Source organism: Vidua chalybeata, chromosome 3, assembly GCF_026979565.1.
Source record: "Vidua chalybeata isolate OUT-0048 chromosome 3, bVidCha1 merged haplotype, whole genome shotgun sequence".
NCBI classification, from domain to species: Eukaryota; Metazoa; Chordata; class Aves; order Passeriformes; family Viduidae; genus Vidua; species Vidua chalybeata.
Genome location: NC_071532.1, coordinates 111,786,208 through 111,813,706, shown reverse-complemented (window position 1 = coordinate 111,813,706; position 27,499 = coordinate 111,786,208). Strand labels below are relative to the sequence as shown.

The following is a 27,499-nucleotide window of genomic DNA, read 5'->3' as shown; positions in this document are numbered from 1 at the left end:
GATGCAGAACATTCCTGATGGGGCTGGATTTGATGGGAATGTGGAGACACAGAACATTCCTGATGGGGCTGGATTTGATGGGAATGTGGAGATGCAGAACATTCCTGATGGGGCTGGATTTGGGAATGTGGAGATGCAGAACATTCCTGATGGGGCTGGATTTGGGAATGTGGAGATGCAGAACATTCCTGATGGGGCTGGATTTGATGGGAATGTGGAGAGATGCAGAACATTCCTGATGGGGTTGGATTTGATGGGAATGTGGAGAGATGCAGAACATTCCTGATGGGGCTGGATTTGATGGGAATGTGGAGATGCAGAACATTCCTGATGGGGCTGGATTTGATGGGAATGTGGAGAGACAGAACATTCCTGATGGGGCTGGATTTGATGGGAATGTGGAGAGATGCAGAACATTCCTGATGGGGCTGGATTTGATGGGAATGTGGAGAGATGCAGAACATTCCTGATGGGGCTGGATTTGATGGGAATGTGGAGAGATGCAGAACATTCCTGATGGGGCTGGATTTGATGGGAATGTGGAGAGATGCAGAACATTCCTGATGGGGCTGGATTTGATGGGAATGTGGAGACACAGAACATTCCTGATGGGGCTGGATTTGATGGGAATGTGGAGATGCAGAACATTCCTGATGGGGCTGGATTTGGGAATGTGGAGATGCAGAACATTCCTGATGGGGCTGGATTTGGGAATGTGGAGATGCAGAACATTCCTGATGGGGCTGGATTTGATGGGAATGTGGAGAGATGCAGAACATTCCTGATGGGGCTGGATTTGATGGGAATGTGGAGAGATGCAGAACATTCCTGATGGGGCTGGATTTGATGGGAATGTGGAGATGCAGAACATTCCTGATGGGGCTGGATTTGATGGGAATGTGGAGAGATGCAGAACATTCCTGATGGTGTTGGATTTGGGAATGTGGAGATGCAGAACATTCCTGATGGGGCTGGATTTGATGGGAATGTGGAGAGACAGAACATTCCTGATGGGGCTGGATTTGATGGGAATGTGGAGAGATGCAGAACATTCCTGATGGGGCTGGATTTGATGAGAATGTGGAGAGATGCAGAACATTCCTGATGGGGCTGGATTTGATGGGAATGTGGAGAGATGCAGAACATTCCTGATGGTGTTGGATTTGGGAATGTGGAGATGCAGAACATTCCTGATGGGGCTGATCCAACTTCTCAGCCGGAGAAATAAAAACCAGGGAAGAAACCGCAGCACCTGAACGGCATTTTTGGGAAAAACTCAAGGAAATAAAGGCGGAATTACAGAACCGACTTTTGGAGGCCGAGTCTGCACGTGAGACCCATCCCAGAGATTCCAGATGGGGAGATTCCGTCTCATTGATCCCTTTATGATGGAATCATCATTTCCTTAGCAAACCCCAACTCCAGCGCCAGGAAAAGGCAGAGCTGGCAGATCTCCCACCTCCAATCCAAGCAAAAGGAAATATTTAGGAGATAATTCCTTAACTTCTGCGAGGATTTAAGGAATTGCTGCTGTGGTGTGGCTGTGGAGCATCGGGAGAGACGGGGGCACGGCAATGTGTCTGCTCCTCACCCCCAGATCTGTCCCAGTTCCAGCATTTGGGAAGTTTTGAGGCTTCTCCAGAAGTGGTGGTTGGAATTTCCAAGCTGGGAGATGGATCTGGGATGAGTCACCGAGCATGTGAGGCATCCATGATCCGTCTTTTTTCCCCGTGGGCTCTGGGATGATAAACTCAGCGATGCTGAGAGCCAGCCCATCTCCTCCAGCAGGGAATCACAGGATGGCTCGGGCTGGGAAGGACCTTGGAATGTCCTTATCCATGGGCTGGGACACCTTCACAGCCCCAGGCCGCTCCAACCTGGACTTGGACACTTCCAGGGATCGAGCAGCCCCAAATTCTCTGGGAATTCTGTGCCAGGGATGCACTTCAGGTGGCTCACAAAAATAACACTGGTGGTTAAAAAGGAGCGGGAATGACCAGGAGGGGAAAAACCCTCCACGATTTCTCTGGTTTGACTTTGTCATCCCTCTTGGCAGGGCTCCTCCCTGGACTTCCCATCCCTGGAAGTGTCCAAGGAAAAGCTGGAGCAGCCGAGGACAGTGGAACCTCATCCCGAGGGTGGGACAAGGGACTTTCAAGCCCCTCCCAACCCAAACCATTTGGGATCTGGTGAGCTCCGAGCCCGTGCGTTCGCCCGGGGCAGCACCGAGGAGAGGGGCAGGGAGCAGCAGCTCCACCTGGACCCCTGCAGATCCCTGGGAAGCTCCGATGTGATGGAGCAGGAATTCAGAGAGTTAAAATAAACTAATCCCAGCTCTGGATGGGCTTTTCCCAGCTTTTCCCAACTCCTGGGGTGATTCCACCAGGAATTCAGGGAGATAAAATACATCAATCCCAGCTCTTCCAAATTTCTGTTCTGGAAGGGACCACCCCAGTCCTGGGATGTTTTTTTCCGTTTTTTTCCCAGCTCCTGAGGTGATCCCAAGCTGGAGCTCCTGACATTACCAGGAATTCAGGGAGTTAAAATGAACCAATCCCAGCTCTTCCAAACTTCGCCTGCTCTGCTGTTCCAAGCAAAGCACCCCAAACTCCGGATGGCTTTTTCCCAGCTCCTGGGAGCTCCTGACACCATCAGGAATTCACAGAATTAAGAAATCAATCCCAGCTCTTCCAAATTTCTGTTCTGGCGGGGAGCACCCCAGCCCTGGGTGGTTTTTTTCCCAGCTCCTGGGGTGATCCCAGTGATGGAGCTGGAGCTCCTGCCATCACCAGGAATTCAGAGAGTTAAAATAAACCAATCCCAGCTCTTCCAAACTTCGCCTGCTCTGCTGTTCCAAGCAGAGCACCCCAGCCCTGGGTGGTTTTTTCCCAGGTCCTGGAGTAATCCCAGCCTGGAGCTCCTGACATCACCAGGAATTCAGAGAGTTAAAATAAACCAATCCCAGCTCTTCCAAATTTCTGTTCCGGCAGGGAGCACCCCAGCCCTGGGTGGTTTTTTCCCAGCTCCTGGATGTTTTTTTTTCCCGGCTCCTGGGGTGATCCCAAGCCGGAGTTCCTGACATCCCTGCTCCTCCTGCCTCCCACCGAGGAATCCATCCCCCGCGCCTTCCCCTCCGCGCACTCGGCCGTGAAGCGCCCCTGGCCCGTGGCCACCTTAATTTTCTCCTTGACAGACCCCGAATGGCGCCGGGGCCAGGAACGGGCCGCGATCGCCCCGAGCATGGAAATGAGCTCCAGCCTCCTCGGGAGGCAGGCCTGGCTCCCAGGGATACACCGCGCCATTCCGAGGGGACGGCGAGGAAAGGGTGCCGCTGCCGCTGCCGGCTCTGTGGCTGAGGAGCCGCGGGAGGGGAATTCAATCTGGGCCCTTGTGCGGGAGATAAGGACACGGAGCTGTCGGAACACGCCACGGCCGGCTGCTCCCGCTGGCAGCGCAAACAGATAACGCTGACGGACGGACGTCAGCGCAGCGCCGCGGCCCCGCAGCTCTTCCCGGGATTTACAGAGCCGGGTTTTAGTGATGGAGAAGGAATTGTCAGTCTTGAGGCTGTCCCTGGCCCCTGGAGGAGCCCCAGCAGCCTCTGCTGAATCCCAGTTTGGATTCCCTGAATCCCAGTTTGGATTCACTGAATCCCATTTGGATTCTCTGAGTCCCAGTTTGGATTAGCTGAATTCCAGTCTGGGTTGGCTGAATCCCAGTCTGGATTTGTTGAATTCCAGTTTGGATTGGCTGAGTCCCAGTTTGGATTAGCTGAATCCCAGTTTGGATTGGCTGAGTCCCAGTCAGGATTGGCTGAATCCCAGTTTGGATTAGCTGAATCCCAGTCAGGATTTGCTGAATCCCAGTTTGGATTAGCTGAATCCCTGTTTGGGTTCACTGGCTCAAGGATGCAGAAGGGAGCCGTGGACAATGAGTGGGATAAAACCACGGAGATGGTTTGGGCTGGAAGGGACCTTTATGGATCGTCCCATTCCAACCCCGACACATCCCACCGTCCCAGGCTGCTCCGAGCCCCGTCCAATCCGGCCTTGGACACTCCCAGGGATCCAGGGGCAGCCACAGCTTCTCTGGGAATTCCAGCTCAGCCCCTCCCCACCTTCCCAGGGAATAATTCCTTCCCAATATCCCACCCAAATCCCCCCTTTTCCACTTCCACAGCCATTCCCTGTGTCCTGTCCCTCCATCCCTTGTCCCCAGTCCCTCCGAGCTCTCCTGGAGCCCCTCTGGGCCCTGAGCTCTCCCTGGATCCTTCCCTTCTCCATGTGAACGTTCCCAGCTCTCCCAGCCTGGCTCCAGAGGGGCTCCAGCCCCAGGACCAGCAGGGTTTGGAGACGGGAAATCCCCGAGCGGAGCCGGCGGCGATTCCCGGGCCGGGAGGAGATCCGGAGCCCGGCACGCGGCGTCGCCCGCGGACACAGCAGAGCCCAGAGCCGGAGGTCGGCCTGGCACCATCCCGACGCTCCTGGGAGATTCCAGAGCTGGCAGAACTTGGGGCCGGGCTGGCACGTGGATGTCCGACGTTCCGTGTGTCCCGGCCACTCGGGATCGTTCCCGGTGACATCCCAGTGAGATTCCCGGCGGAGGCACAGGGGCCGCCAAGCCCCGGCAGGAAGGACGGAGCGGCGTCCCTCAAAAAAAAAAAAAACACCCCAAAGGCACCAGATTTGTCATTTCACGGAATTCTCAAGGAATCCTGGATCTCTCCGGATCCCCGGAATCTGAGGATGACACCGGAACCGCCGGGTGCTGCTTGGGGGGGGAACACAAAGGACCTGGAATTTTCGGATTTGTGGGAGCGCATCCGGTCACTCGGGAGAGGCGGGAGCCAGCATTCCCTGAATTCCACGTACGTCGCTCCCGCATTTCCCACACCCAGCACTGGTGCTGCTTTAAGGGAGCAGCTGGAAGCGTTTGCTCCGGGATTAGGGTCAGATGGGGCTAATTATGGGATGTCAAGCCTCAAAGTCAAAGCAAGGGCCAGAGGAGCCATCACGGAGGTGACAGGAAAGGTTTTTGGGACAGGGAATTTGTCCTTCGTCCACCTTCACCGGGATCCGGAGGTTATTCCACCATTCCTCCTCCCCAGCTTGCGGTACGGTGGGAAATCCGTGGGAATTTCATGGGAAGGGGCGAGGAGAACAAGATTTAAACCCTTAATTCAGGATTCCCATGAAAGGGAAGAGCATTTCCTTCTAAATCACTGGAAGATGTTCACAGCTCTGATCCAACTCCACTTCCAACTGCTGGGAATTCCAGATCCCTGGGAGGGAAATCGCCCTCATTTCCTCCTTAATCGGATTCCTGAATAATTCCCACCCAGTCTAGGGTCAGAAACTGTGGATTTGGGGGTTTTTGGGGGGAAGGGAAGGAGGAAGGCAGGCAGGAAGGAAGGAAGGAAGGAAGGAAGGAAGGAATTCTCCACATTCCTTAAGGATTCCCCACATTCCTTATATTTTCAACACCTTGTGGACACCAGAGGATCAAATTCTGAAATTGTTTCTTTTAGGTTTGCTGGGGGTTTGAAATGGGCAAAAAGAAGCGAATTTGGAGCAGGTAGAACTGAAAGTGAAAAACAACCCCAAAAAACACTCCCCCCCCCCCCCAAAAAAAAACACCCAACAAAAGGCAGAGCAAACACCCGGCAATTCCAGCTGCTGGCAAATGGAAAAACAGGGATTTCAGAGCTCGGGATAATGGAGCGGTGCCTCCAGGGTCTCCCGTTGTTCCCAGCTGGAATGCCGATCCCGAGCTCCCGCCCCGCGGCACAAAGGCACCGCTCGAGCAGAAAATTCCCTGAAATGAGCAAAGGGATAAACAAAAAAATCGCTGCTTCTGAGAGGGGTTTCAGCAGGGGAGGCGGCACCTCCTGCTTCCTGCTGGAACAGCTCGGAATCCTGGGAAAAGGGCCCCAGTCCCGGCTCCTTACTGGGAATGTTCATCCTCAGTGGGCCGGGGAAAGATCTGGGTGTGTTTTGGGGCAAGGATGGACCTTGAGATCTAAAGGGGTTCAAAATATCCAGGGAAAAACACATCCAGGGAAAACAGCATCCAGGGAAAATGGGATCCAGGGATAACGGGATCCAGGGATAACGGGATCCAGGGAAAACAGGATCCAGGGATAATGGGATCCAGGGAAAACAGGATCCAGGAATAACGGGATCCAGGGAAAATGGGATGCAGGGATATCAGCATCGAGGGAAAACCGCATCCAGGGATAACAGGATCCAGGGAAAATGGGATCCAGGGATATCAGTGTGGAGGGAAAACTGCATCCAGGGATAACAGGATCCAGGAATAATGGGATCCTGGGATATCAGCATCCAGGGAAAATGGGATTCAGGGATATCAGCATCCAGGGAAAACAACAATCAGGGATAATGGAATCCAGGGAGATCAGCATCCAGGGAAATGGACAAATCCCACTGGACATTAATCCAGGAATTCTTGGATTGCAAACACAAAGGAAATTTGGGATATGGACACAAAGACGTCACACTCAGAGCTTGGAGAACAAGATTTAAACCCTTAATATTCCCATGGAAGGGAAGAACATTTCCTTCTAAATTCCTGGGAAGTGTTCACAGCTCTGATCCCACCCCACTTCCAGCTGCTGGGAATTCCAAATCCCTGGGAAGGAAATTGCCTTCATTTCCTCCTTTATCTGATTCCTGAATAATTCCCACCCAATCTAAGGTCAGAAATTGTGGATTTGCGGGGGGACAGATGGAGGGAAGGAGGGAGGGAGGGAAGGAGGGAAGGAGGGAGGGAGGGAGGGAGGGAGGGAGGGAGGGAGGGAGGAGGGAGGGAGGGAGGGAGGGAGGGAGGGAGGGAAGGAAGGAAGGAGGAAGGAAGGAAGGAAGGAAGGAAGGAAGGAAGGAAGGAAGGAAGGAAGGAAGGAAGGAAGGAAGGAAGGAAGGAAGGAGGAAGGAAGGAAGGAAGGAAGGAAGGAAGGAAGGAAGGAAGGAAGGAAGGAAGGAAGGAAGGAAGGAAGGAAGGAAGGAAGGAAGGAAGGAAGGAAGGAAGGAAGGAAGGAAGGAAGGAAGGAAGGAAGGAAGGAAGGAAGGAAGGAAGGAAGGAAGGAAGGAAGGAAGGAAGGAAGGAAGGAAGGAAGGAAGGAAGGAAGGAAGGAAGGAAGGAAGGAAGGAAGGAAGGAAGGAAGGAAGGAAGGAAGGAAGGAAGGAAGGAAGGAAGGAAGGAAGGAAGGAAGGAAGGAAGGAAGGAAGGAAGGAAGGAAGGAAGGAAGGAAGGAAGGAAGGAAGGAAGGAAGGAAGGAAGGAAGGAAGGAAGGAAGGAAGGAAGGAAGGAAGGAAGGAAGGAAGGAAGGAAGGAAGGAAGGAAGGAAGGAAGGAAGGAAGGAAGGAAGGAAGGAAGGAAGGAAGGAAGGAAGGAAGGAAGGAAGGAAGGAAGGAAGGAAGGAAGGAAGGAAGGAAGGAAGGAAGGAAGGAAGGAAGGAAGGAAGGAAGGAAGGAAGGAAGGAAGGAAGGAAGGAAGGAAGGAAGGAAGGAAGGAAGGAAGGAAGGAAGGAAGGAAGGAAGGAAGGAAGGAAGGAAGGAAGGAAGGAAGGAAGGAAGGAAGGAAGGAAGGAAGGAAGGAAGGAAGGAAGGAAGGAAGGAAGGAAGGAAGGAAGGAAGGAAGGAAGGAAGGAAGGAAGGAAGGAAGGAAGGAAGGAAGGAAGGAAGGAAGGAAGGAAGGAAGGAAGGAAGGAAGGAAGGAAGGAAGGAAGGAAGGAAGGAAGGAAGGAAGGAAGGAAGGAAGGAAGGAAGGAAGGAAGGAAGGAAGGAAGGAAGGAAGGAAGGAAGGAAGGAAGGAAGGAAGGAAGGAAGGAAGGAAGGAAGGAAGGAAGGAAGGAAGGAAGGAAGGAAGGAAGGAAGGAAGGAAGGAAGGAAGGAAGGAACTCCCACATTTTCAACTCCCATTCCTATGTTTTGTGTAGGATTTGCCTTCATATAAATATAGATAATATTAATATTGATATAAAAACATCCTGCCAGGACACTTTGGAGAATCCTGACTTGTCCTTGTTTAAGGACAGCCGATATTCCCTCTCATTCCTGCCCTAAAATCCCAACTAATCCAACATCAAGCCCGTTTTCAGAGCCGTCACATCACCAAAACTCCAAAATTTAAGCCCATCCTGAACCAGAGGCTCACACACAGCAGGAATTCCCTGCTCCAGGTTTATCCCTGTCCTTTCCCAAATCCCACTGATGAATTCCTTTCCCAAAGGCCATCAATCCAAAGCAGACAATCCAATTCATTATTTCCACTTATCCGGGGCCACTTCTCCCATTAACGGCCCTGAGACCGGCATTCCTAAAAACAACAATTCCATTATGGAGGGAAAACTCCAGGGAGCCTTCCCAGAGCCCATCCATCAATCCTTGGAGTCTCCTCATCCAGGAATCCGTGTCCCGGTTTCTCCGGTGATTTATTCCTTCCAGAGCTGTTTATGGAGGAAATGAGGCTGCTCTGGGCTGCCCTGGAGCTCTTCCTGTGATTTATGAGGAGCTTCTTCCAGCTTCTCTCCATGGAAATTCCTGGTTCTGGGTGGATTTAACACCCTGGGATGCAGCTGGAATTCCGAGCTTCTCTTCCCTGTTTCCTCCAGCACAGGAACCGGGGTGTCCCTGGAGTCAGCCACCGGAATGAGCCATTCCAGATCCCACAAAAACCACGGAATTAGTTAAATTTCTCCTCAGGATGGCAGATTCCTGCGGGAACGCCGAAGATTTGGGAGCCTGGAAAAGCCCTCCATTCCCAGTTTTTTTGGGATTGTGACATTGTCCTGTGGTTTGACATTCCCAGGAATAGCCAAGGACTTCAGAGCCTGGAAAAACCCTCCATGTCCTGGAATTTTTGGGATGTGGTGGCACCTCCTGTGGCTTTGCATTCCCACCAATAGCCAAGGATTCAAACAGGGATTTGTGGGATTGGAAGGACACTCCATGTCCTGGAATTTTTGGGATTGTGGCACCTCCCGTTGCCGCGGGACCACTCTGCTCCTGATCTTCACCAGGAGACAACCAGGGATTTCTCCATTCCCATCTCCAGGTTTGGATCCAGGGATTTCTCCATTCCCATCTCCAGGTTTGGATCTGGGGGTTTCACAGCAGGAAGATAAAAATTCCAGAATCTCACCGCTGAGGGGATGGAGAAGATTATTCACAAAGATTATTCCCGGAATCTTCCGGAGCCAAAAGGAAAACCAGTGCTGGCGGCCAAGGGAGGGAGGAGATTCCGATGGGAACAGCTGGAGATGCCAGGAAATGTCGGGATTTCCTTTTCCTTCCTGTTCTCCGCCCAAATTTCCCTCCCTCTGGATCGGGGAAAACGCGCTTCCGAACCGGCGTCAATCCCGGCCCCTGCTGAATGATCAGCCCGAAAATCCCGGATTTTTCTGGGCTTTTCCAGCTTCCCAAATTCCTTCTCTAGAGCTGAGCAGGATCCAACCAGCTGCAGGACTTGGAGCTGGAAAAGGCCTTCCACGATCCTCTTTTCCAACCCCTTGGAATGACGATTTCACCCCCCTAAAATGATGATTTCTGCTCATTGTTAACGGAGGGATGAGCCTGAAACTTCGCTCAAACCCCTCCACACCGTCCTGTCCCAAAATTCCGTATTTTTCCTTTTGGAAAAATCATTTTCTGTTGGAAATGCAGCTTTGAACAGGCTCCCGTATTAAAAATTCCATTTCAGACCCCAAAATTCCGCCCCGTGACGGAGGAAAAGCTCCTGGCTGCGTTTTTATTCCGGATAAAACCTCCGGCAGGCCTGGAATTCAGCATCTCCAAGGAAACAGCTGGAAAACCTGCGGATCTTGGAGAAACTGCAGGATTTTGAGCTTGGCACTCCGGGGATATAAACGGAATCCAGGTGGAATTCCCAGTTCAGACTGGCACCATGCAGGAACAGGGAAACAACTGGGAGATGGAATTATGGAATTCTGGAATCCGGGTGGAATTCCCAGTTCAGACTGACACCAAGCAGCCCCAGAAAATGGGAAAGGACTGGGAGATGGAATCATGGAATTCCAGAATCCAGGTGGAATTCCCAGTTCAGACTGGCACCAAGCAGGAATAGGAAAACCCCTGGGAGACAGAATCATGGAATTCCAGAATCCAGGAGGAATTCCCAGTTCAGACCGACACCAAGCAGCAGCAGCAGCAGAAACAGGGAAACCATTTGGAGAGGGAACCATGGAATTCCAGAATCCAGGTGGAATTCCCAGTTCAGACTGACACCAAACAGGAATAGGGAAACGACTGAGAGACAGAATCACGGAATTCTGGAATCCAGGTGGAATTCCCAGTTCAGACTGACACCAAGCAGCAGCAGCAGAAACAGGGAAATGACTGGGAGATGGAATCATGGAATTCTGGAAGGGTTTGGGTGGGAAGGGACCTTAAATCCCATCCCACTCCAACCCCGACACCTCCCACACCATCCCAGATTGTTCCAAATTTTCCCTGGACACTTCCAGGGATGGAGCATCCACAGCTGCTCTGGGAACAACAAGCAAACCTATCCAGAAAATCCAGAAAATTCCCCTGGGAGCATCCGGCTCCTCCTGCATGTTGTCCCCACTCTCACTCTTACCCTCATCATTTCATGATCCATGAAAATCCCGGGATTTTAGATCCTGGATTTTGACAGGGAGCTGGTCAGCTGTGGATTTCTGCTTTTTGGGGTTTTTTTTGGTTTTTTTGGTGGGGCAGCAGAAAACGAGGATTTTTTTCCAAAAAAAAACCCCTCTGGATCAGAGCTCCGCTGTGAAATCCCCTAAAATTCTTACGGCAACAGGAATTCCTCTGCCCGTCATTCCCCAATACGATAATTAATATTAAGTTATTATATTCCAGAGGGTGGAACAGCTCCCCAGGGAATGGCCACATTCCCAAAGCTCCAGCAGGGATTGCAGGATCCCGGATATTCCATGGTTCCATCCACCTGGAAAAGCTTCCCTGAGCTCCCAAAATCCCATCCATTCCAGCCCAGAATTGTCCCTCTGCTGTCCCCAGTGTTGGGAAAAATGGGAATTTTCCCAGCTTTTTCTCCCAGCTCCTTTCTCCAGGATAATTCCGGATGCATCCTCCCTTGACCCGAGGAGTGCTCCCAGCAGTGGGGTTATTTTCAGATTAAGATAAAAATATCCTGAAAAAATCCCCAAGGGATAAACAAAAATACCTGAAATTACGGCAATTTTCCGTGCTCCGTGCTCCTCCTTGGCGATCCTCTCCGCCTCCTCCATCAGCAACATTCCAAATCCCTGGAATGGCAGAAATAACGGGATTTAAAAAAAAAAAAATTAAAAAAAGGAAAGTTCTGTCAAAACAGAAGCCACGGGCAAGAACGCGAAGATGGGTTCCAAAAAAATCCGGATTTCTGGCACGGGAATGATCGGGAATATTGCAGGATTGAGGTCAACAATGAATTCCTCAGGGAATTTTTCTCCTCGCCGTGGAATTATTCACCCGAACTTCCAGGGTCTGACGGGTTCTCCATGGCAGAAGCGGGACGGGGTCAAATCCCCTGATGGGAAATCGTCCTGGAATGTTAAACTGGAAATTCCCAGTGCCGGAGGGCAGGGATAGCTGGGATATGGGGAAGAAATTCCTGGCTGGGATGGAATTCCCAGAGAATCCTTGGGAGTGTCCAAGGAAAGGTTGGAAAATCCCAGGATTTTGGGGTGGGAATGGGATGGGATTGAAGATCCACTGATCTCATCCCAAACTATTCTGGGATTCTGGGATCCAGGACACTCAGGATCCATCCTGAGGGATTTTTATGAAACTTGGGGATGGAAAGGGGAAGGGAGACCCTTCCTGGAGTCCCGAATTCCCAGGAATTCCTGGAATTCCTTCCCGGAGAGGAGTCGGGATGGGGATGGATCCAAGGCCAGGCTGGGAGAGCTGAGAATGGAGGGAATTCCCTGGGAAAGGGGAGCTTGGGGTGGGATCTTGGGAAGAAATTCCTGGCTGGGAGGGTGGGGAGGGACTGGAATTCCCAGAGAATCCCTGGATCCCTGGGAGTGTCCAAGGAAAGAAATTTGGGTGTCATAATTCCAGACTGGTTTGGGAAGGGACCTTAAACCCCATCCCATTCCAACCCCGACACTTCCCACGATCCCAGGGTGCTCCAACCTTTCCTGGGACACTCACAGGGATCCAGGGGCAGCCACGGATTCCTGGGAATTCTGATCCAGCAGGAAGAGCCCATCCCACTAAAGTCCCTTTGGAAGAAACCTGGGCAGCACCGAACCCGACCTCCCCTTCCCAAAGGGAATTGCTGTGGATTCCAGGAAATTCCAGTGGAATTCCCCCACTGAGCAGGAATTAATTAACAAAGGAAATCCAAAGGCTCCTGAGGGCTGGGAATGAAGCAGCTCCGGGAGCATCCAGAAAGGAATTTTAAAAAATTTTATGGAAACTTTTTAAATCTCAGAACTCCTGAAATGGCTGGAACGTGATCCCATTGGGAAAAAAAAAAAAAAAAAAAAAAAAAAAGGGAAGCAGCAGAATTCCAGCAAAAAGGAGCTCAAAATCCCATCCTGGCTCTATCCCAACTCAGAGCAAATGAGCGGAATTCAATAAAACTCCAATTTTTTTTTTTTTTTGGGGGGGGGGGTGGGGAAAGAGATGGAACGAGGATGGGAACGAGGAGGCGGGAGCAGAGGGAAATCTGGGAATGCTGGGGGAGTACCTGGTGCTGGAATTTGGAGGGATCCCGGCTGCTGACGGGCACCACGCTGCCGTAGACGTGCAATTCCCGGACGATGGAGACGCCGCCCTTGAGCTCGGGGCGGAAGGACTCCGGGGAGCATTTCCGCAGGCGCAGGAGCCCCACCAGGATGTCCTGCTCGGGATCCTCGTAGGACAGGAAGGTCTCCCAGCCCCCGTTGGCCACGTAATCCCGACGGATCAGCTCCACCTGGTCCGGGAGCGGGATGGACAAGGAGGGAAAAGAGGGATAAAAGGAAAATGTGAGAGCGGAGCCGATTCTGTGGATCCAAAAATATGAGCAGACAGGAAGGGATTCCCTAAAGCCAGTTTGATTCCAGGAGGGAGTTCGGAATTGGCCACGTAATCCCAAGAGATCAGCTCCACCTGATCTGGGAGCGGGATGGATGAGGACGAAAAGAGGGATAAAAGAAAATGTGAGAGCGAAGCCGATTCCGTGGATCCACAAATATGGCTCAGAGCAGACAGGAAGGGATTGCCCAAAGCCAGTTTGATTCCAGGTGGGAATTTGGAATTGAACACATAATCCCAATGGATCAGCTCCACAGGTCCGGGAGCGGGATGGACGAGGAGGAAAAGGAGGGAAAAAAGGAAAATGTGACAGCGAAGCTGATTCCGTGGATCCGCAAATATGAGCAGACAGGAAGGGATTCCCTAAAGCCAGTTTGATTCCAGGTGGGAATTTAGAATTGGCCACATAATCCCGACGGATCAGCTCCACGGATCCAGGAGCGGGATGAACGAGGAGGAAAAGGAGGGAAAAAAGGAAAATGTGTGGGGAGACCGAAGCCGATTCCATGGATTCATTAATATTCTTCCCAGCAAACAGGAAGAGCTTCCCTAAAGCCAATTTAATTCCAGATGGGAATGCCACTGCTGGGATTCCCCATGGTGACCTCTGGCACAGAGTCATGGAATGGTCTGGGTGGGAAGGGACCTTCAATCCCATCCCATTCCCAGGACACCTTCTGTCATTCCAGGGTGATCCAGGGATTCTCTGGGAATTCCAGCCCAGCCGGGAATTCCAGCCCAAATCCCACCCTAAGCTCCCCTTTCCCAGGGAATTCCCTCCATTCCCAGCTCTTCCAGCCTGGCCTTGGATCCATCCCCATCTCAACTCCTCTGTGGGAAGGAATTTTGGGATCTAGGGGCTTCCCTGGGAACTGGGGACTCCCGGAAGGGTCTTCCCTTCCCTCTGCCATCCCCAAATTCCATAAAAATCCCTCGGGATGAATTCTGAATGTCCTCAATCCTGGAATCTCCCAATGGTTTGGGATGGGATCCCTGGAGCTTCAATCCCATCCCATTCCCACCCCGACACTTTCCCTGATCCCAGGTTGCTCCAAGCCCGTCCGGGCTGTCCCTGAACATTCCAGGGACAATTCCCTGTCCCCGATCCCTCCCTGGCCAGAGCTGTTCCCCTTTTCCCTGTGAAATCCCATTAAATGTGAGGCAGCTCCTTGAAACCTTTAACCCAGACCAGCTCCAAAATGTGCTCTGTTCCCCGTTATCCCCACGGAATCCCTCTGTTTTCCAGGAATCGGGATCAGGCCCCTCAGGGATCACCCCCGGGTCCCATTCCAGTCCCCAGTGCCACTCCCGGAATCACCGCTCAATCCCAGACTGGGTTGGGCGGGAGGAGATCCCAAATCCCACCCCGTTCCACCAGGGACGCCTGCCACTATCCCAGACTGCTCCAAACCCATCCACGCTGAACCTGGACACTTCAGGGACAATTCCCCGTCCCTAAACCACCCCTTTTCCCTGTGAAATCCCGTTAAATGTCTGGAACTTTTCTGGACCCAAACCAGCCCCCAAAAACGTGCTTGATTTATTCCTCGTTATCCCCACGGAATCCCTCTGTTTTCCAGGAATTGGGATCCGACCCTGGTCGGATCCGTCCCTCCGACGTCTCCTCGCAGCAGGAATTTCATTTTGGAGCCTTCCCAACCCCTCCCTCCGCTCCCGACGGAAAAGGCAGCTCCATAAGAACCCAGACACGGAAAATCCGCCCCAAATCGGCTCCCGAAATCCAGGATTTTGTCACGGAACCCCGCCCCGGAGAGGAAGGCGCGGCGCCGTTAATTAGAGGCGGCGATTAATTAAGCTGAGCCGTGCCAGGATCCCGTCACGGGGATGATGCTGTTCGTTTACAAAGCCCCCACAAATATCCACGGAAAAACGCTCCCGGTTTGTTTTCCCGGGATTCCCGCTCCTGCCTGGCACTCACTCGCCCGCGGGAGCCGAACAAAGGGAATTTTCCGCTTGGAAAAGCCCGGGATGAGCGGGATGAGGTCTGCTGTGGGCTCCCCCTCCCCAGATTTACAATCTCAATCGGATCAGGAAGAGATTCCCGGTGGATTCCCCATTCCCGGGAGTCTGGGCAGCCTCGGTTCCCGCGGGAATCTGGGAAGAACGGGGTGATTTTTTTGGGATTTTTGTGCATTCCTATACAAATTCACTCCTCATGGAGGAGGAAAGGAGAATAAAATTCCCTGGAATCTCTGACTGGAGAAATCCTCCAGCTGCTGAACTCGGCGGAGATTCTCCAAACTCTGGCACCGAACTCCCTGAAGCCCGAGGAATCGGCGGAATTCCGAAGCGGGAATGAAGAGCAACTTCAGGAATTTGTGTCTCGGTTTGGGAATTGGGATCGGGAGAGGGGTTTGGAAGCGGCTCCCTGATCCAGCTTTTTCCCAGCACCCCAACAATTCCTGCTGGAATGAAACTCATTGGAAGTAGAAGGGCAAAATCCAGAATCGCTTCGGTGCTTCCTGAACGTCAGCAAAGGAACAGGAAGAGGGAATTCCCGGCACATGGAAATTCCCGGGATATGGAAATTTCCAGGATGAGGAAATTCCCGGGACATGGAAATCTCCAGAGTATGGAAATTCCCAGGATATGGAAATTCCCAGGACATGTAAATTTCTAGGATATGGGAATTCCAAGGATATGGAAATTCCCGGGATATGGAAATTTCTGGGATATGGAAATTTCTAGGATGTGGAAATTCCCAGGACATGGATATTCCCAGAACATGGAAATTCCCAGGATATGGATATTCCCAGGACACGGAAAATCCCAGGATATGGAAATTCCCAGGATATGGATATTCCCAGGACACGGAAATTCCCAGGATATGGAAATTTCTGGGATATGGAAATTTCCAGGATGTGGAAATTCCCGGGACATGGATATTCCTGGGATATGGAAATTCCCAGGTTCGTCCCTTCCAGCCCAAAGCATTCCAGGACTCTGGAATTTCCTGAAGGCGATGCCTCAATCCAGCAGTGCACAATTTCCTTTCCCTCCCGTGAGCCAAACCATTTTTTTATGGATTATTTTGGGATTCTGGGGATGGAAACCACCCCGTGTGTGCTAAATGAAAATGAAATGCACATTCAGATATCGTTATTTATTTAAATATAATATATTATGTATATTATATATATATATACATAATATAATTATATATATAAGATCTATTTCTTTATATATTATTATATAAAATATATTAATTATTAGCTATCAATATTTATATATTTTAATGTATTTTATATATTTTTTTATATATTATATAAAAATATATAATATATACACATACTATATTTTATATAATATGTAACATATAATATGTAACATATAATATATAATATATAATATATATTATAATATATATTATAATATATATTATAATATATAATATATAATATATAATATATAACATATATTGTATATAATATATAATATATAATATATAATATATAATATATAATATAATATATAATATATAATATATAATATATAATATAATATAATATAATATATTATATAGAATATAATATATATTATATATTATATAGAATATATGTTATATATTATATTATATATATAAATAGGTACAATAAATACATTAAAATGTATATAATATATAAAAATATAGCATATATTTTATAGATATTTTTCTATATTAATAGATATATATGCATATATTCATTTCTATTTATATATGCATTTTAATACACATTTTCCCCCACACAAATGCGTATTTAAATAGACCCCGTTTGCCTAAAAACCGTGGAAACTCACCCAAAAAAGCTCGGAATTCACCGTTCTTATTCCCAACGGACACAGGGCGCTGCTGGATTTCCCAAATCCCGATTTTAACGGAGGGGGAGGGGGAAAAGGGGAGGTTGGGAATTTTATGGAAGTGCAAACACCCCGCCCCCACGGCCGTGGTTGGTTTATTGAACTCTGATCCGTGGATTTCCTCGGGAATTGGGGAGGAAAAAAAAAAAGAAAGGGAATTTTTACCTGGTAGGGCCTCACTTTGTGGTGGATTTCCTGAATTCCGACCTCCCTCGTCCTCACGTCGCGGCACTGCGGGAAAAATGGGGACGGGAGGGGAGGGAAGGGAAGCTCTGAGCACGGAAAATTCCAGAAAATTCCGCGTTCCAAACCGCGAGGAGGAGCTGCAGGGGTGAATTCCCAAGGGGGGAATCGCTCGTGGGACCGCCCCCGATCCGCCTCGGGGAATGGTGAAGGGAAAACTGGGAAAAGTCAAGGCCTGAGGGAAAATTCCCAACCTGCAGGGCCTGGAGGGAAAGGAAACATCCCGGGAAAAATAACTCCGGGAACCGGGAAACATCGGGAACACCTGGATCCTTGAACAAAGAGTTTGGGATTTCACCGGCCTGCGACTTCGTTTTCAAGGAAAACCGGGAATCCCAAATATCCCCTTCCAGAAATCCCAAATATCCCCTTCCAGAAATCCCAAATATCCCCTTCCAGGAACACCTCCCACCATCCCAGGCTGCTCCAACCTTTCCTTGGACACTCCCAGGGATTCTCTGGGAATTCCAGCCCAGCCGGGAATTCCTTCCCAAATTTGAAGGTTTTTTCGGGATTTTTGAGGAACTTTTTTGGGGATTTGATGTTTTCTGTGGGATTTGGGGATTTTTATTTTTTGGGGATTTGGGGTTCTTTTTCTGGGATTTGGGTTTTTTTTGGGATAACTGGGATACCTCAGGAATCCCTTCCCAAATTCCTCCCCATTTTCCCAAGGAATTCCCTCCATTCCCGGCCCTCCCAGCCTGCCCTTGGATCCATCCCCTTCCCAACTCCTCTCCGGGAAGGAATTTCAGGAATTCCTTGGGAATCTGGGACTCCAGGAAAGGTCTCCCTTCCTTTTTCCATCCCCAAATCTCATAAAAAATCCCTCGGGATGGATCCTGAGTGTCCGGGAATTCTTTGGGATGGGATTCAGATGTGAGCGTTTCTCTCCAGCTCTTCCCTCAGGTAAATGTGTGGGAAAGAGAAAGGCAGGAAAATTTTAAAAGGAATTTTCTCCCCCTTTTCCCTCTGATTTCAGGGCTCCAATTCCGCTCCAAAGAATGGGGAAAAAATGGGGGAAAAAATGGGGAAAGTGGGGGAAAATGGGGAAAAATGGGAAAAATAGGAAAAAATGGGGGGAAAATGGGGAAAAAATGGGAAAAAATGAGGAAAAAATGGGGAAAAAAAGGGAAAAAAATTGGAAAAAGGGGAAAAAAAAGGGATTTCACCTCCCCTTTTCCAGGTGTACTCAGGAGAAGGGTGGAAGAGGGAAACTGAAACTCACCCAGACAAAAGCAGCTTCTCAGTGAGGTGGTTTTCACTCGGTAATTTGGGGTTTTGGGTTTTTTTTAAAGCCTTTTAAGCCAAATCTGCTTCTTTTGGGGTTTTTTAAAAGGCAAATCTGCTTCTTTTGGGTTTTTTTAAAGCCAAATCTGGTTATTTTGGTGGTTTTTTAAGGCAAATTTGGTTCTTTTTTGGTTTTTTTAAAGCCAAATCTGGTTCTGTTGGGTTTTTTTAAAAGGCAAATCTGGTTCATTTGGGTTTTTTTTAAAGCCAAATCTGGTTCTTTTGGGATTTTTTTAAGCCAAATCTGTTTCTTTTGGTGTTTTTTAAAAGCCAAATCTGGTTCTTTTGGGATTTTTTTAGCCAAATCTGCTTCTTTGGGGTTTTTAAAGCCAAATCTGGTTCTTTTGGGGTTTTTAAAGCCAAATCTGGTTCTTTTGGGGTTTTTTTAAGCCAAATCTGGTTCTTTTGGGTTTTTTTTTAAGCCAAATCTGCTTCCTTTGGGGTTTTTTTAAGCCAAACTTGGTTCTTTTTTGGTTTTTTAAAAGCCAAATCTGGTTCTTTTGGGTTTTTTAAAGCCAAATCTGGTTCTTTTGGTTTGGTTTTTTTTTAAGCCAAATTTGCTTTTTTTGGGGGTTTTTAAAAAGCCAAATCTGCTTCATTTGGGGTTTTTTAAAAGCCAAATCTGGTTCTTTTGGGGTTTTTTAAAGCCAAATCTGGTTCTTTTGGGATTTTTTAAAGCCAAATCTGGTTCTTTTGGGGTTTTTTTTAAAGCCAAATCTGGTTCTTTTGGGATTTTTTAAAGCCAAATCTGCTTCATTTGGGTTTTTTAAGCCAAATCTGCTTCATTTGGGTTTTTTTTTAAGTCAAATCTGGTTCTTTTGGGGTTTTTTTAAGCCAAATCTGCTTCATTTGGGTTTTTCTTTAAGCCAAATCTGGTTCTTTTGGGGTTTTTTTAAGCCAAATCTGGTTCTTTTGGGACTTTTTAAAGCCAAATCTGCTTCATTTGGGTTTTTTTTAAAGCCAAATCTGGTTATTTTGGTATTTTTTATGCCAAATCTGGTTATTTTGGGGTTTCATCTCCCGATTTGGGTGGAGCCATCAGCTCTCCCTCACCACAACCAGCGAGGATTTTTCTTCATTATTTGTTATTTTTAAAAATAACCATTAAGTATTTTACTATATTTCATTGAAATAAATAGAAATTGTTTATAAGCTATTTTGTAACATATTTTAAATTATTATTAGTTTTTTTTTTTTTTTTTTTTAATTTACCTGTGTCCCAAGGTCCTTCATCCTGGCCAGGGCGAGCTCCCTCAGGTTCCCGTGCTCCACCCCGGAGCTGACCAGAGGCATCGGGATATCCCTGCAAAAAAAAAAAAAAACCAGGAAAATCCAAATTTTTAAACAGCTGAATTAGCAGGGAATTCACCAAAAAACATCATTAGGCCAAAATCCCGAATTGCTGAATCCCGAATTCGCCGAATTCCTTTGGTTTGAAGGCTTTGGTTGAATTAGAAATAAAATAAACAAATAAAAGCAGGAGGAAAACGAAGGGGAAAGTGAAAATGAGAAATTAAGAACAATGAAAAGAAGAAGTCATAGAGTAAAAAAAAATTGAATATAAATCTTTAGAAATCCTAAAAAAAATGGGGTTTTTCTCTCAGTTCTTCACTTGGGAATCCGGGAGGAAAAAAAAAGGGATCATCCAGCTGTTCATCATCTGCTGCTGGAGATCAGAAATTGGGAAATTTGGGGAAAATCCATCAGAATTACAACTTTTTCATAGTGGGATTTTGGGATTTCCCTTAAAAAGGGGGAGAGTTGTGAGCAGCAAAGTCCTGCTGGGAGTTCCAGGGGATTCCCACGGGAATGGGAATCCCAGCCTGAGGAGAGCTGGAACCTGAAGATCTCCAAGGGAATTTGGGAGCAAATTTGGCCTCTCAAGTGGCTTCCAAGGGATGAGGAAATTGGGATCCTTCTTTTCAGGGAAAGGAGGATTTCCAAGGTTGATCCCGATGCAGAAATCCTCCTTTCCCTAAAAAAGAAGGATCCCGATGTTGGCTCATCCCAGCCCACTGACAAAATTCCACCTGTTCATCCAAAATCCCTCAGATTTCCCAGGAAATCAGGGACAGGGAATTCAGCTCTGCACCAGGCTGCTCCCAAACATTCCTGGGGGAGTTTTCCTTCCTTTTCCTCAGCTGAATATCCCAAAAATCCCACCCGGAGCGGGGGATGCTCAGGGAATTTGGGGCTGTAATTGATTAATTAATTGATTAGCTGATCAATCCCTGCTGGTTTGCCATCCCCCTCCACCCTGCAGAGCTCTGTGGAATGAATTCCTGCTGGATTTTCCTTCCCACTCATGGACAATTCCTGGGTTTGGCAGGAACTGGGTGAAAAAATAAAGGAATTAAAGGGTCCTAAACCTGGGAAAGGGAAAAAAAAATTTCTTTTACTTTATAGAACAAAATTAAAGGGCTGGAAAGGACCTTAAATCCCATCCCGACCCCATTCCACATTCCCAGGCTGCTCCAAGCCCCATCCGACCTCTGCTGGGACAGTTCCAGGGACGGGGATTCCCAAAATCCCACCCATCCCATTCCCTGTGTCCTGCCCCTCCAAGCTTTCCCTGGGAAAAGGAAAAAAGGATTTGTTGTTTTTTTTTTTTTTTTTTTTTTCCCTATAAATCCACAGGATCTGGGGATGATTCCTCGTGTCCTGCCCAGAACTCCAAGGAAAATTCCTTAACCAGAGAGATCCTTTATCCAGGGATTTCTCTGAGTAAATAAAGACCCTGCAGAGGCTACGAAATTCCCTCCAAAAAGCTGCAATTTGGGGAAAAAACGAGCGCTTCGCGTGGTGACTGGAGGACACTCGGCTCCACAGGGATAATCCAGGGAATAACCACTATGGAACAGCTCCAGAAACGCCAGGCTGGCGGGATTTTCCCTCCAGGAACACAGATAAAATAATCCTGACGCGCTCCTGACCCGGGTTTTTAGCTAAAATCCAGGGAATTGTAACCAAAATCCCACAAATAAAAGGTGGATTACAACCCAGAGCCGCTCATCCGCCCGCTGGGGGGCCAAGGAAATGAAAATTGGATGGGGGAAAAGCAGGGAAAAAAAGCAAGGAATGGGTTTTCCATGCCCACTTGGGATCGCCAGGAGCACCCAGACCAACTCCGACCACCGGGACTCGTTAAAATCCAAATAAATTCGGGATACGGGGGGATAAATGCTGACCTCACTACAGTTAAGGAGCAATTTGCCAGGAGATTATTTAATTCTCCTGTTTCCCCAACTTTTGCATTCCTTGGGTTTTCTTGTGGAGCAGCTGATTGGAACTTCCGGGGGAATTCTGCATCTGGCTCAGCTCCATTCCCAGGAAAAGATTTTATCTCCTCGTTTTTCCACCTCCCCATCATCAGAGCGAGAGGGAAATCCATAAAAAACCACCGAAATCCAAGGAAAAATAAAACCCCTGGAGGTGGGTGATGCCCCTCCCGTCGTTTTCCACCTCCGCAGCGCCGTGGGGATGATGAGGATCCCAAATATTCAGGATAAATGTGGGATTCAGGATCAGCCTGAGAGATGCCTTCTCCTCCAAGCACTCGTTAGCAGCAGCTCATTTTTTTTAAAAAAACCCCAATTTCACGGAATCGTGGAATTATTAAGGTTGGAAAAGACCTCAAAGATCATCAAAACGGGCATCCACAGGATTTTAAACAACTTCCACCTTTCCCACACCATTCCACCGGATTTCCCGGAGCAGGGAGATTTTTTTGGTGGTGTTTTATGAGTGGGGCCTCCCCTGCTCAATACAAAACTGATTTTTCTGGGCTTGGGATGGGCACAAACACGGGGAGCTCCTGGATTTTCCTCAAAATCCGGTGCCAGGGAAACAAGGATCACCAAGAGAGGCTCTCAGAGCTCGGCATCGTGGAGCCCTGGAATGATTTGGGTGGGAAGGGACCTTAAATCCCATCCCAGGGTGCTCCAAACCCCATCCAAGCTTTCCCTGGACACTTCCAGGGATGGAGCAGCCTCAGTTTCCCTGGGAATTCCAGCCCAGCCCCTCCCCACCCCCCTCAGGGAGGAATTCTTTCCCAATATTTAATCCCAGTTTTTGATCTAAACCTCCTCTCAGTTCAAAGCCGCTCCCCAAATCCGTGCTGGGAGCAGCCCATGGATGATTTAGGATGGGATACTGGGGATATCTGTGATTCCATGATTTGGGAATCTTGGTTTTGTCCTTTCTTCTGCTCCTAACTCCCACAGCGTCACCAAAAGCGATTTAGAGCTGAGTAAGAATTCCAGGACTTTGCACTGGAGGGGTAAAAATCCGAGATTTCCACGAAAAAGTGCCAGGCAGCAGGAAAACGGGAATATCACAACTGGATGGAGGCAAAGCAGCACCAGCAAAGCCTTTTCCAGGCCTGAATTCCTTTGGGAAAGACCTGCTGGGCTGGGAATTCCTGCCACCCTGAAGAATAAAATCTAAAATCCTGCTGGATTTGGATCCTGATGGTGCCGTGAAAAAAAAATGGGACGTTGTAAAGACAGTGGGGAAGCTGCTCTGGAACCCCAGCCCTGACCAAAAATTCCCAAATTTCCTGCCCCATCCCATGCAAGGCTGCTCCTCGTTTTCTTTCATCCCATTATCCATCACTGGATCTATCCAATTAACTAACTATCCATCACGGGATCCACCCAATTAATTATCCATCAGAGCAGCCATCCAATTAATTATCCATCATGGGATCCACCCATTATCCATCATGGATCCATCCAATTAATTATCCATCACGGGATCCATCCAATTATCCATCACGGATCCATCCAATTAATTATCCATCAGAGCAGCCATCCAATTAATTATCTATCATGGGATCCACCCATTATCCATAACTGATCTATCCAATTAATTATCCATCCTGGGATCCACCCATTATCCATCATGGATCCATCCAATTAATTATCCATCACGGGATCCATCCAATTATCCATCACGGATCCATCCAATTAATTATCCATCAGAGCAGCCATCCAATTAATTATCCATCCTGGGATCCACCCATTATCCATCATGGATCCATCCAATTAATTATCCATCCTAGGATCCATCCAATTATCCATCATGGATCCATCCAATTAATTATGCATCACGGGATCCATCCAATTATCCATCACGGATCCATCCAATTAATTATCCATCAGAGCAGCCACCAATTAATTATCTATCATGGGATCCACCCATTATCCATCACTGATCTATCCAATTAATTACCCATCCTGGGATCCACCCCTAATCCATCCTGGGATCCATCCAATTATCCATCATGGGATCCATCCAATTAATTATCTATCATGGGATCCACCCATTATCCATCATGGGATCTACCCAATTATCCGTCGTGGGATCTATCCAATTAATTATCCATCACAGGATGTATCCAATTAATTATCCATCCTGGAGTCCATCCAATTATCCATCACGGGATCTATCCAATTAATTACCCATCACAGGATCCACCCATTATCCATCATGGGATCCACCCAATTATCCATCACAGGATCCATCATGGGATCCATCCAATTAATTATCCATCCTGGGATCCATCCAATTATCCACCACAGGATCCATCCCATTAATTATCTATCACAGGATCCACCCATTATCCATCACGGGATCCATCCCATTATCCACCATGAAATCTATCCAATTAATTACCCATCATGGGATCCATCCCATTATCCATCAAGGAATCCATCCCATTATCCACCACAGGATCCATCCCATTAATTACCCATCACAGGATCCACCCAATTAACTATCCATCACGGGATCCATCCCATTAATTACCCACCCATTATCCCTAAGGATCCTCCCAGCCCTGCGAGCTGTCCCCGGCCGGCGGCGGAAGCGGCGCCTCCGGAATTTTCTGTGCGTTTCCCAATTTCCCACCTCCCCATCCCACTTGGCCTTTCCCGCCCACACAGAGAGGGGGCAGCTCTAAGACCTTTCCTCAATTAGCGATTGAGGCTGGGAGATAACGAAGGCCGAGTCAGACCGGGCTGTAATTAAAGAATGGTCCCAGGAGCAGCGAGGAGATGATTCCAGGCGGGAATTACCTCTGGACACGGTACACGCGCGTCCAGGGCGGCACCAGGGCCAGGATCCTGGCCACCAGATCCACCAGGGTGCTGGGGGGGTAACTCCGGTATCTCCCGGTTTTCCAGAGCTCGTAGAGCCCGGTGCCGCGGATCACCAGCGTGGGGTAGAGCTTCATCCCGTCGGGGCGGAACGCGGGGTTCTCAAAAAACTCCTGGAAAAAGAAACAAAAACAACAACAAAAAAAATTCAAATCAAAAAGAGCCAAAAGAAGTAAAAAAAAAAAGGGGCAAAGCAAACGTTTGCTGGGATTGGGAGCTTTGGCTGAACTCGTTTCCAGAGGGGTTTTGCCGTTGTAAATATGGGAATTACTGAGAATTCCTGGCTTAGGGCGAGCTGTGAGTATTTTTGGGTTTGTGGCGTTTTTGGAAATGAAAAGTCTGTCCTAGATTTGAAGAGGAGGCCACACAACACCAGAACGAGTCAAGTCTGCGCTTTCCTTGTATTTTCCAGCGTGAATTCCATGGACATTGCACCATTTATTGTCCAGACTCCGGAATTAGAACAATAGGGATGAGCGTGCCGATCTTCCGTCTCGGCACGCCGCGTCCCAAGATTAATCAACGTGTCTGGGACACAGCATTGGAATAGCAATGGAGAAAAAACAGATTTGTTCTGTTTTTCTGTGTCATTCTCCACTCTGAGCGAGCCCAGAGAACGGCAGGATGAAGCGCAGCTCGGATTTCCCTGCCTGAATCCCACACGGAGCACGCAGGCTGGGTTTTTCCCAGATTAAATTTGGGGATTGACGATTAAAATTAAATCATTCGGACAAAGGAGAAGTGAAATCAGGAGCCAGGCAGGGCACCCTGAACCAAGCAAGGATTGAATGGATTTAAAGGAAAAGTGAAATCAGGAGCCAGGCAGGGCACCCAGGGCCAAGCAAGGATTGAATGGATTTAAAGGAAAAGTGAAATCAGGAGCCAGGCAGGGCACCCAGGGCCAAGCAAGGATTGAATGGATTTAAAGGAAAAGTGAAATCAGGAGCCAGGCAGGGCACCCAGGGCCAAGCAAGGATTGAATGGATTTAAAGGAAAAGTGAAACCAGGAGCCAGGCAGGGCACCCAGGGCCAAGCAAGGATTGAATGGATTTAAAGGAAAAGTGAAATCAGGAGCCAGGCAGGGCACCCAGGGCCAAGCAAGGATTGAATGGATTTAAGCGAGGTCACGGCCTCGTTACACCAGATCTGATCCTGGGTTAGAGCCCGGATTTATTCCTGGTTGCTCACTTGACCCCTCTCCAGCGGGGCATTCCCGCAGGAACGGGAATTCCCAGTTGGATCAGGTGAGTCAGTGGCTGCCGTGGCCCCAGCAGCTGCTGCCCCAAGGCTGTGCTGGGACAAACTGTCACACATTGTCATGGAATCATGGAATCCTGGAATGGTTTGGGTGGGAAGGGACCTCAAATCCCATCCCATTCCAACCCCAACACCTCCCGCTATCCCAGGCGGCTCCAACCTTTCCCTGGACACTCCCAGGGATTCTCTGGGAATTTCAGCCCAGCCGGGAATTCCTTCCCAAATTCCTCCCCTTTCCAGGGAATTCCCTCCATTCCCAGCTCTCCCAGCCTGGCATTGGATCCATCCCCATCCCAGCTCCTCTCTAGAAAGGAATTTTGGGTTCAAGAGGCTTCACTGGGAATTTGGGACTCCAGGAAGGGTCTCCCTTCCCTTTTCCATCCCTAAATTCCATCCAATGCCTCGGGATGGATCCTGAGTGTTCTGGATCCCGGAATCCCGGGATGGTTTGGGATGGAATCCATAGACTTTCAATCCCATCCCATTCCAACCCTGACACCTTCCCTGATCCCAGGCTCCTCTAGTCTTTCCTGGGACACTCCCAGGGATCCAGGGATTCTCTGGGAATTCCAGCCCAGCCCCTCCGAGCCAGGAATTCCTTCCCAAGATCCCACCCCGATCTCCCCTTTCCCAGTGGGCAGCCATTCCCTGTGTCCTGTCCCTCCATCCCTTGTCCCAGGTCCCTCTCCAGCTCTCCTGGAGCCCCTTTAGCCTCGGGAAGGGGCTTCAAGATCTCCCTGGATCCTTCCTTTCTCCAGCTGAACATTCCCAGCTCTCCCAGCAGCTCTGTGGCTCCCCGCGCTTCCCAAACCCAAACCCCCCAGAATGGATCAGCTCAGCTCCAAGGCACACCAGATCCAGCACCAGGATGGGAAGAAGGTCGGGGATTGCAATAATCCAGGTTTTTCCTGGCTGATTCCCTGCCCAAACCAGGGCTGGATCCAGCCTGGAGCATCCAGGGAAACAGAGGTGGAAAATGGAACCGGTTTTCCAGGCAGCTCCGCCTCCGGAGTCACTCAGACACAGCCTGGGACACCTGGAGCAAGGACAGTCAGTGGGATCAGAGTGGTTGGGGTGGGAAGGGATCTCAAAGCTCATCCCATTCCAACCCCAACACCTCCCACCATCCCAGGCTGCTCCGAGCCCCGTCCAGCCTGGCCTTGGACACTCCCAGGGATCCAGGGGCAGCTCCAAGGCTTCTGCTGGATTTACGGATCAATTCAATTCCTTCCGAGCGAGCCCTGGATGCAAAGAGAGGGAAAACCCAACTCCCAGAGGGCCAGGAAAACGATCCTGGCTGTCCTCAGCCAACCCCAAATGGGCAGAATTCCACCTTCTGTGGGCGGTCGATGGAAAACGCGGAGAAGGAGCGAGGGGACGTGAGCGGGCCGAGTGTCCTGGCACCGAGGCGGGGGAGGATGGAGGAGTTCAGGTGAGGATGGGGTCAATGAGCCACTCCAGGCAGGGCCTGGGTTGATATTCCCTGTCATCCCGAAGCAGGAATGATTCACCAGCATTCCCGTTTTCTCGAATTCTGTCCCTTCACCCCTCCGCACCGCTGACGTCCGAGCGCGAACCCAGCTGATAATTCTGCTCCCCAGCGGCCTTTAAAAACCCACAGATTTCCCTGTTAATTCCTCGAAACTC

At 49.1% G+C, this 27,499-nt stretch overlaps 1 protein-coding gene across 1 annotated transcript in view; it reads right to left on the bottom strand.

Moving 5' to 3' along the window:
- The window catches only part of ELP3 (elongator acetyltransferase complex subunit 3), an 89,615-nt gene that overhangs the window by 6,256 nt on the left and 55,860 nt on the right, over positions 1 to 27,499 (bottom strand). The window contains exons 10-14 of the mRNA XM_053937844.1: positions 24,515 to 24,708; positions 19,650 to 19,740; positions 17,073 to 17,138; positions 12,721 to 12,948; positions 11,206 to 11,287 (exon numbers count right to left, since the gene is read on the bottom strand). Of these exons, the coding sequence (XP_053793819.1) occupies positions 11,206 to 11,287; positions 12,721 to 12,948; positions 17,073 to 17,138; positions 19,650 to 19,740; positions 24,515 to 24,708 (661 nt within the window). The remainder of the gene's footprint in view (positions 1 to 11,205; positions 11,288 to 12,720; positions 12,949 to 17,072; positions 17,139 to 19,649; positions 19,741 to 24,514; positions 24,709 to 27,499) is intronic.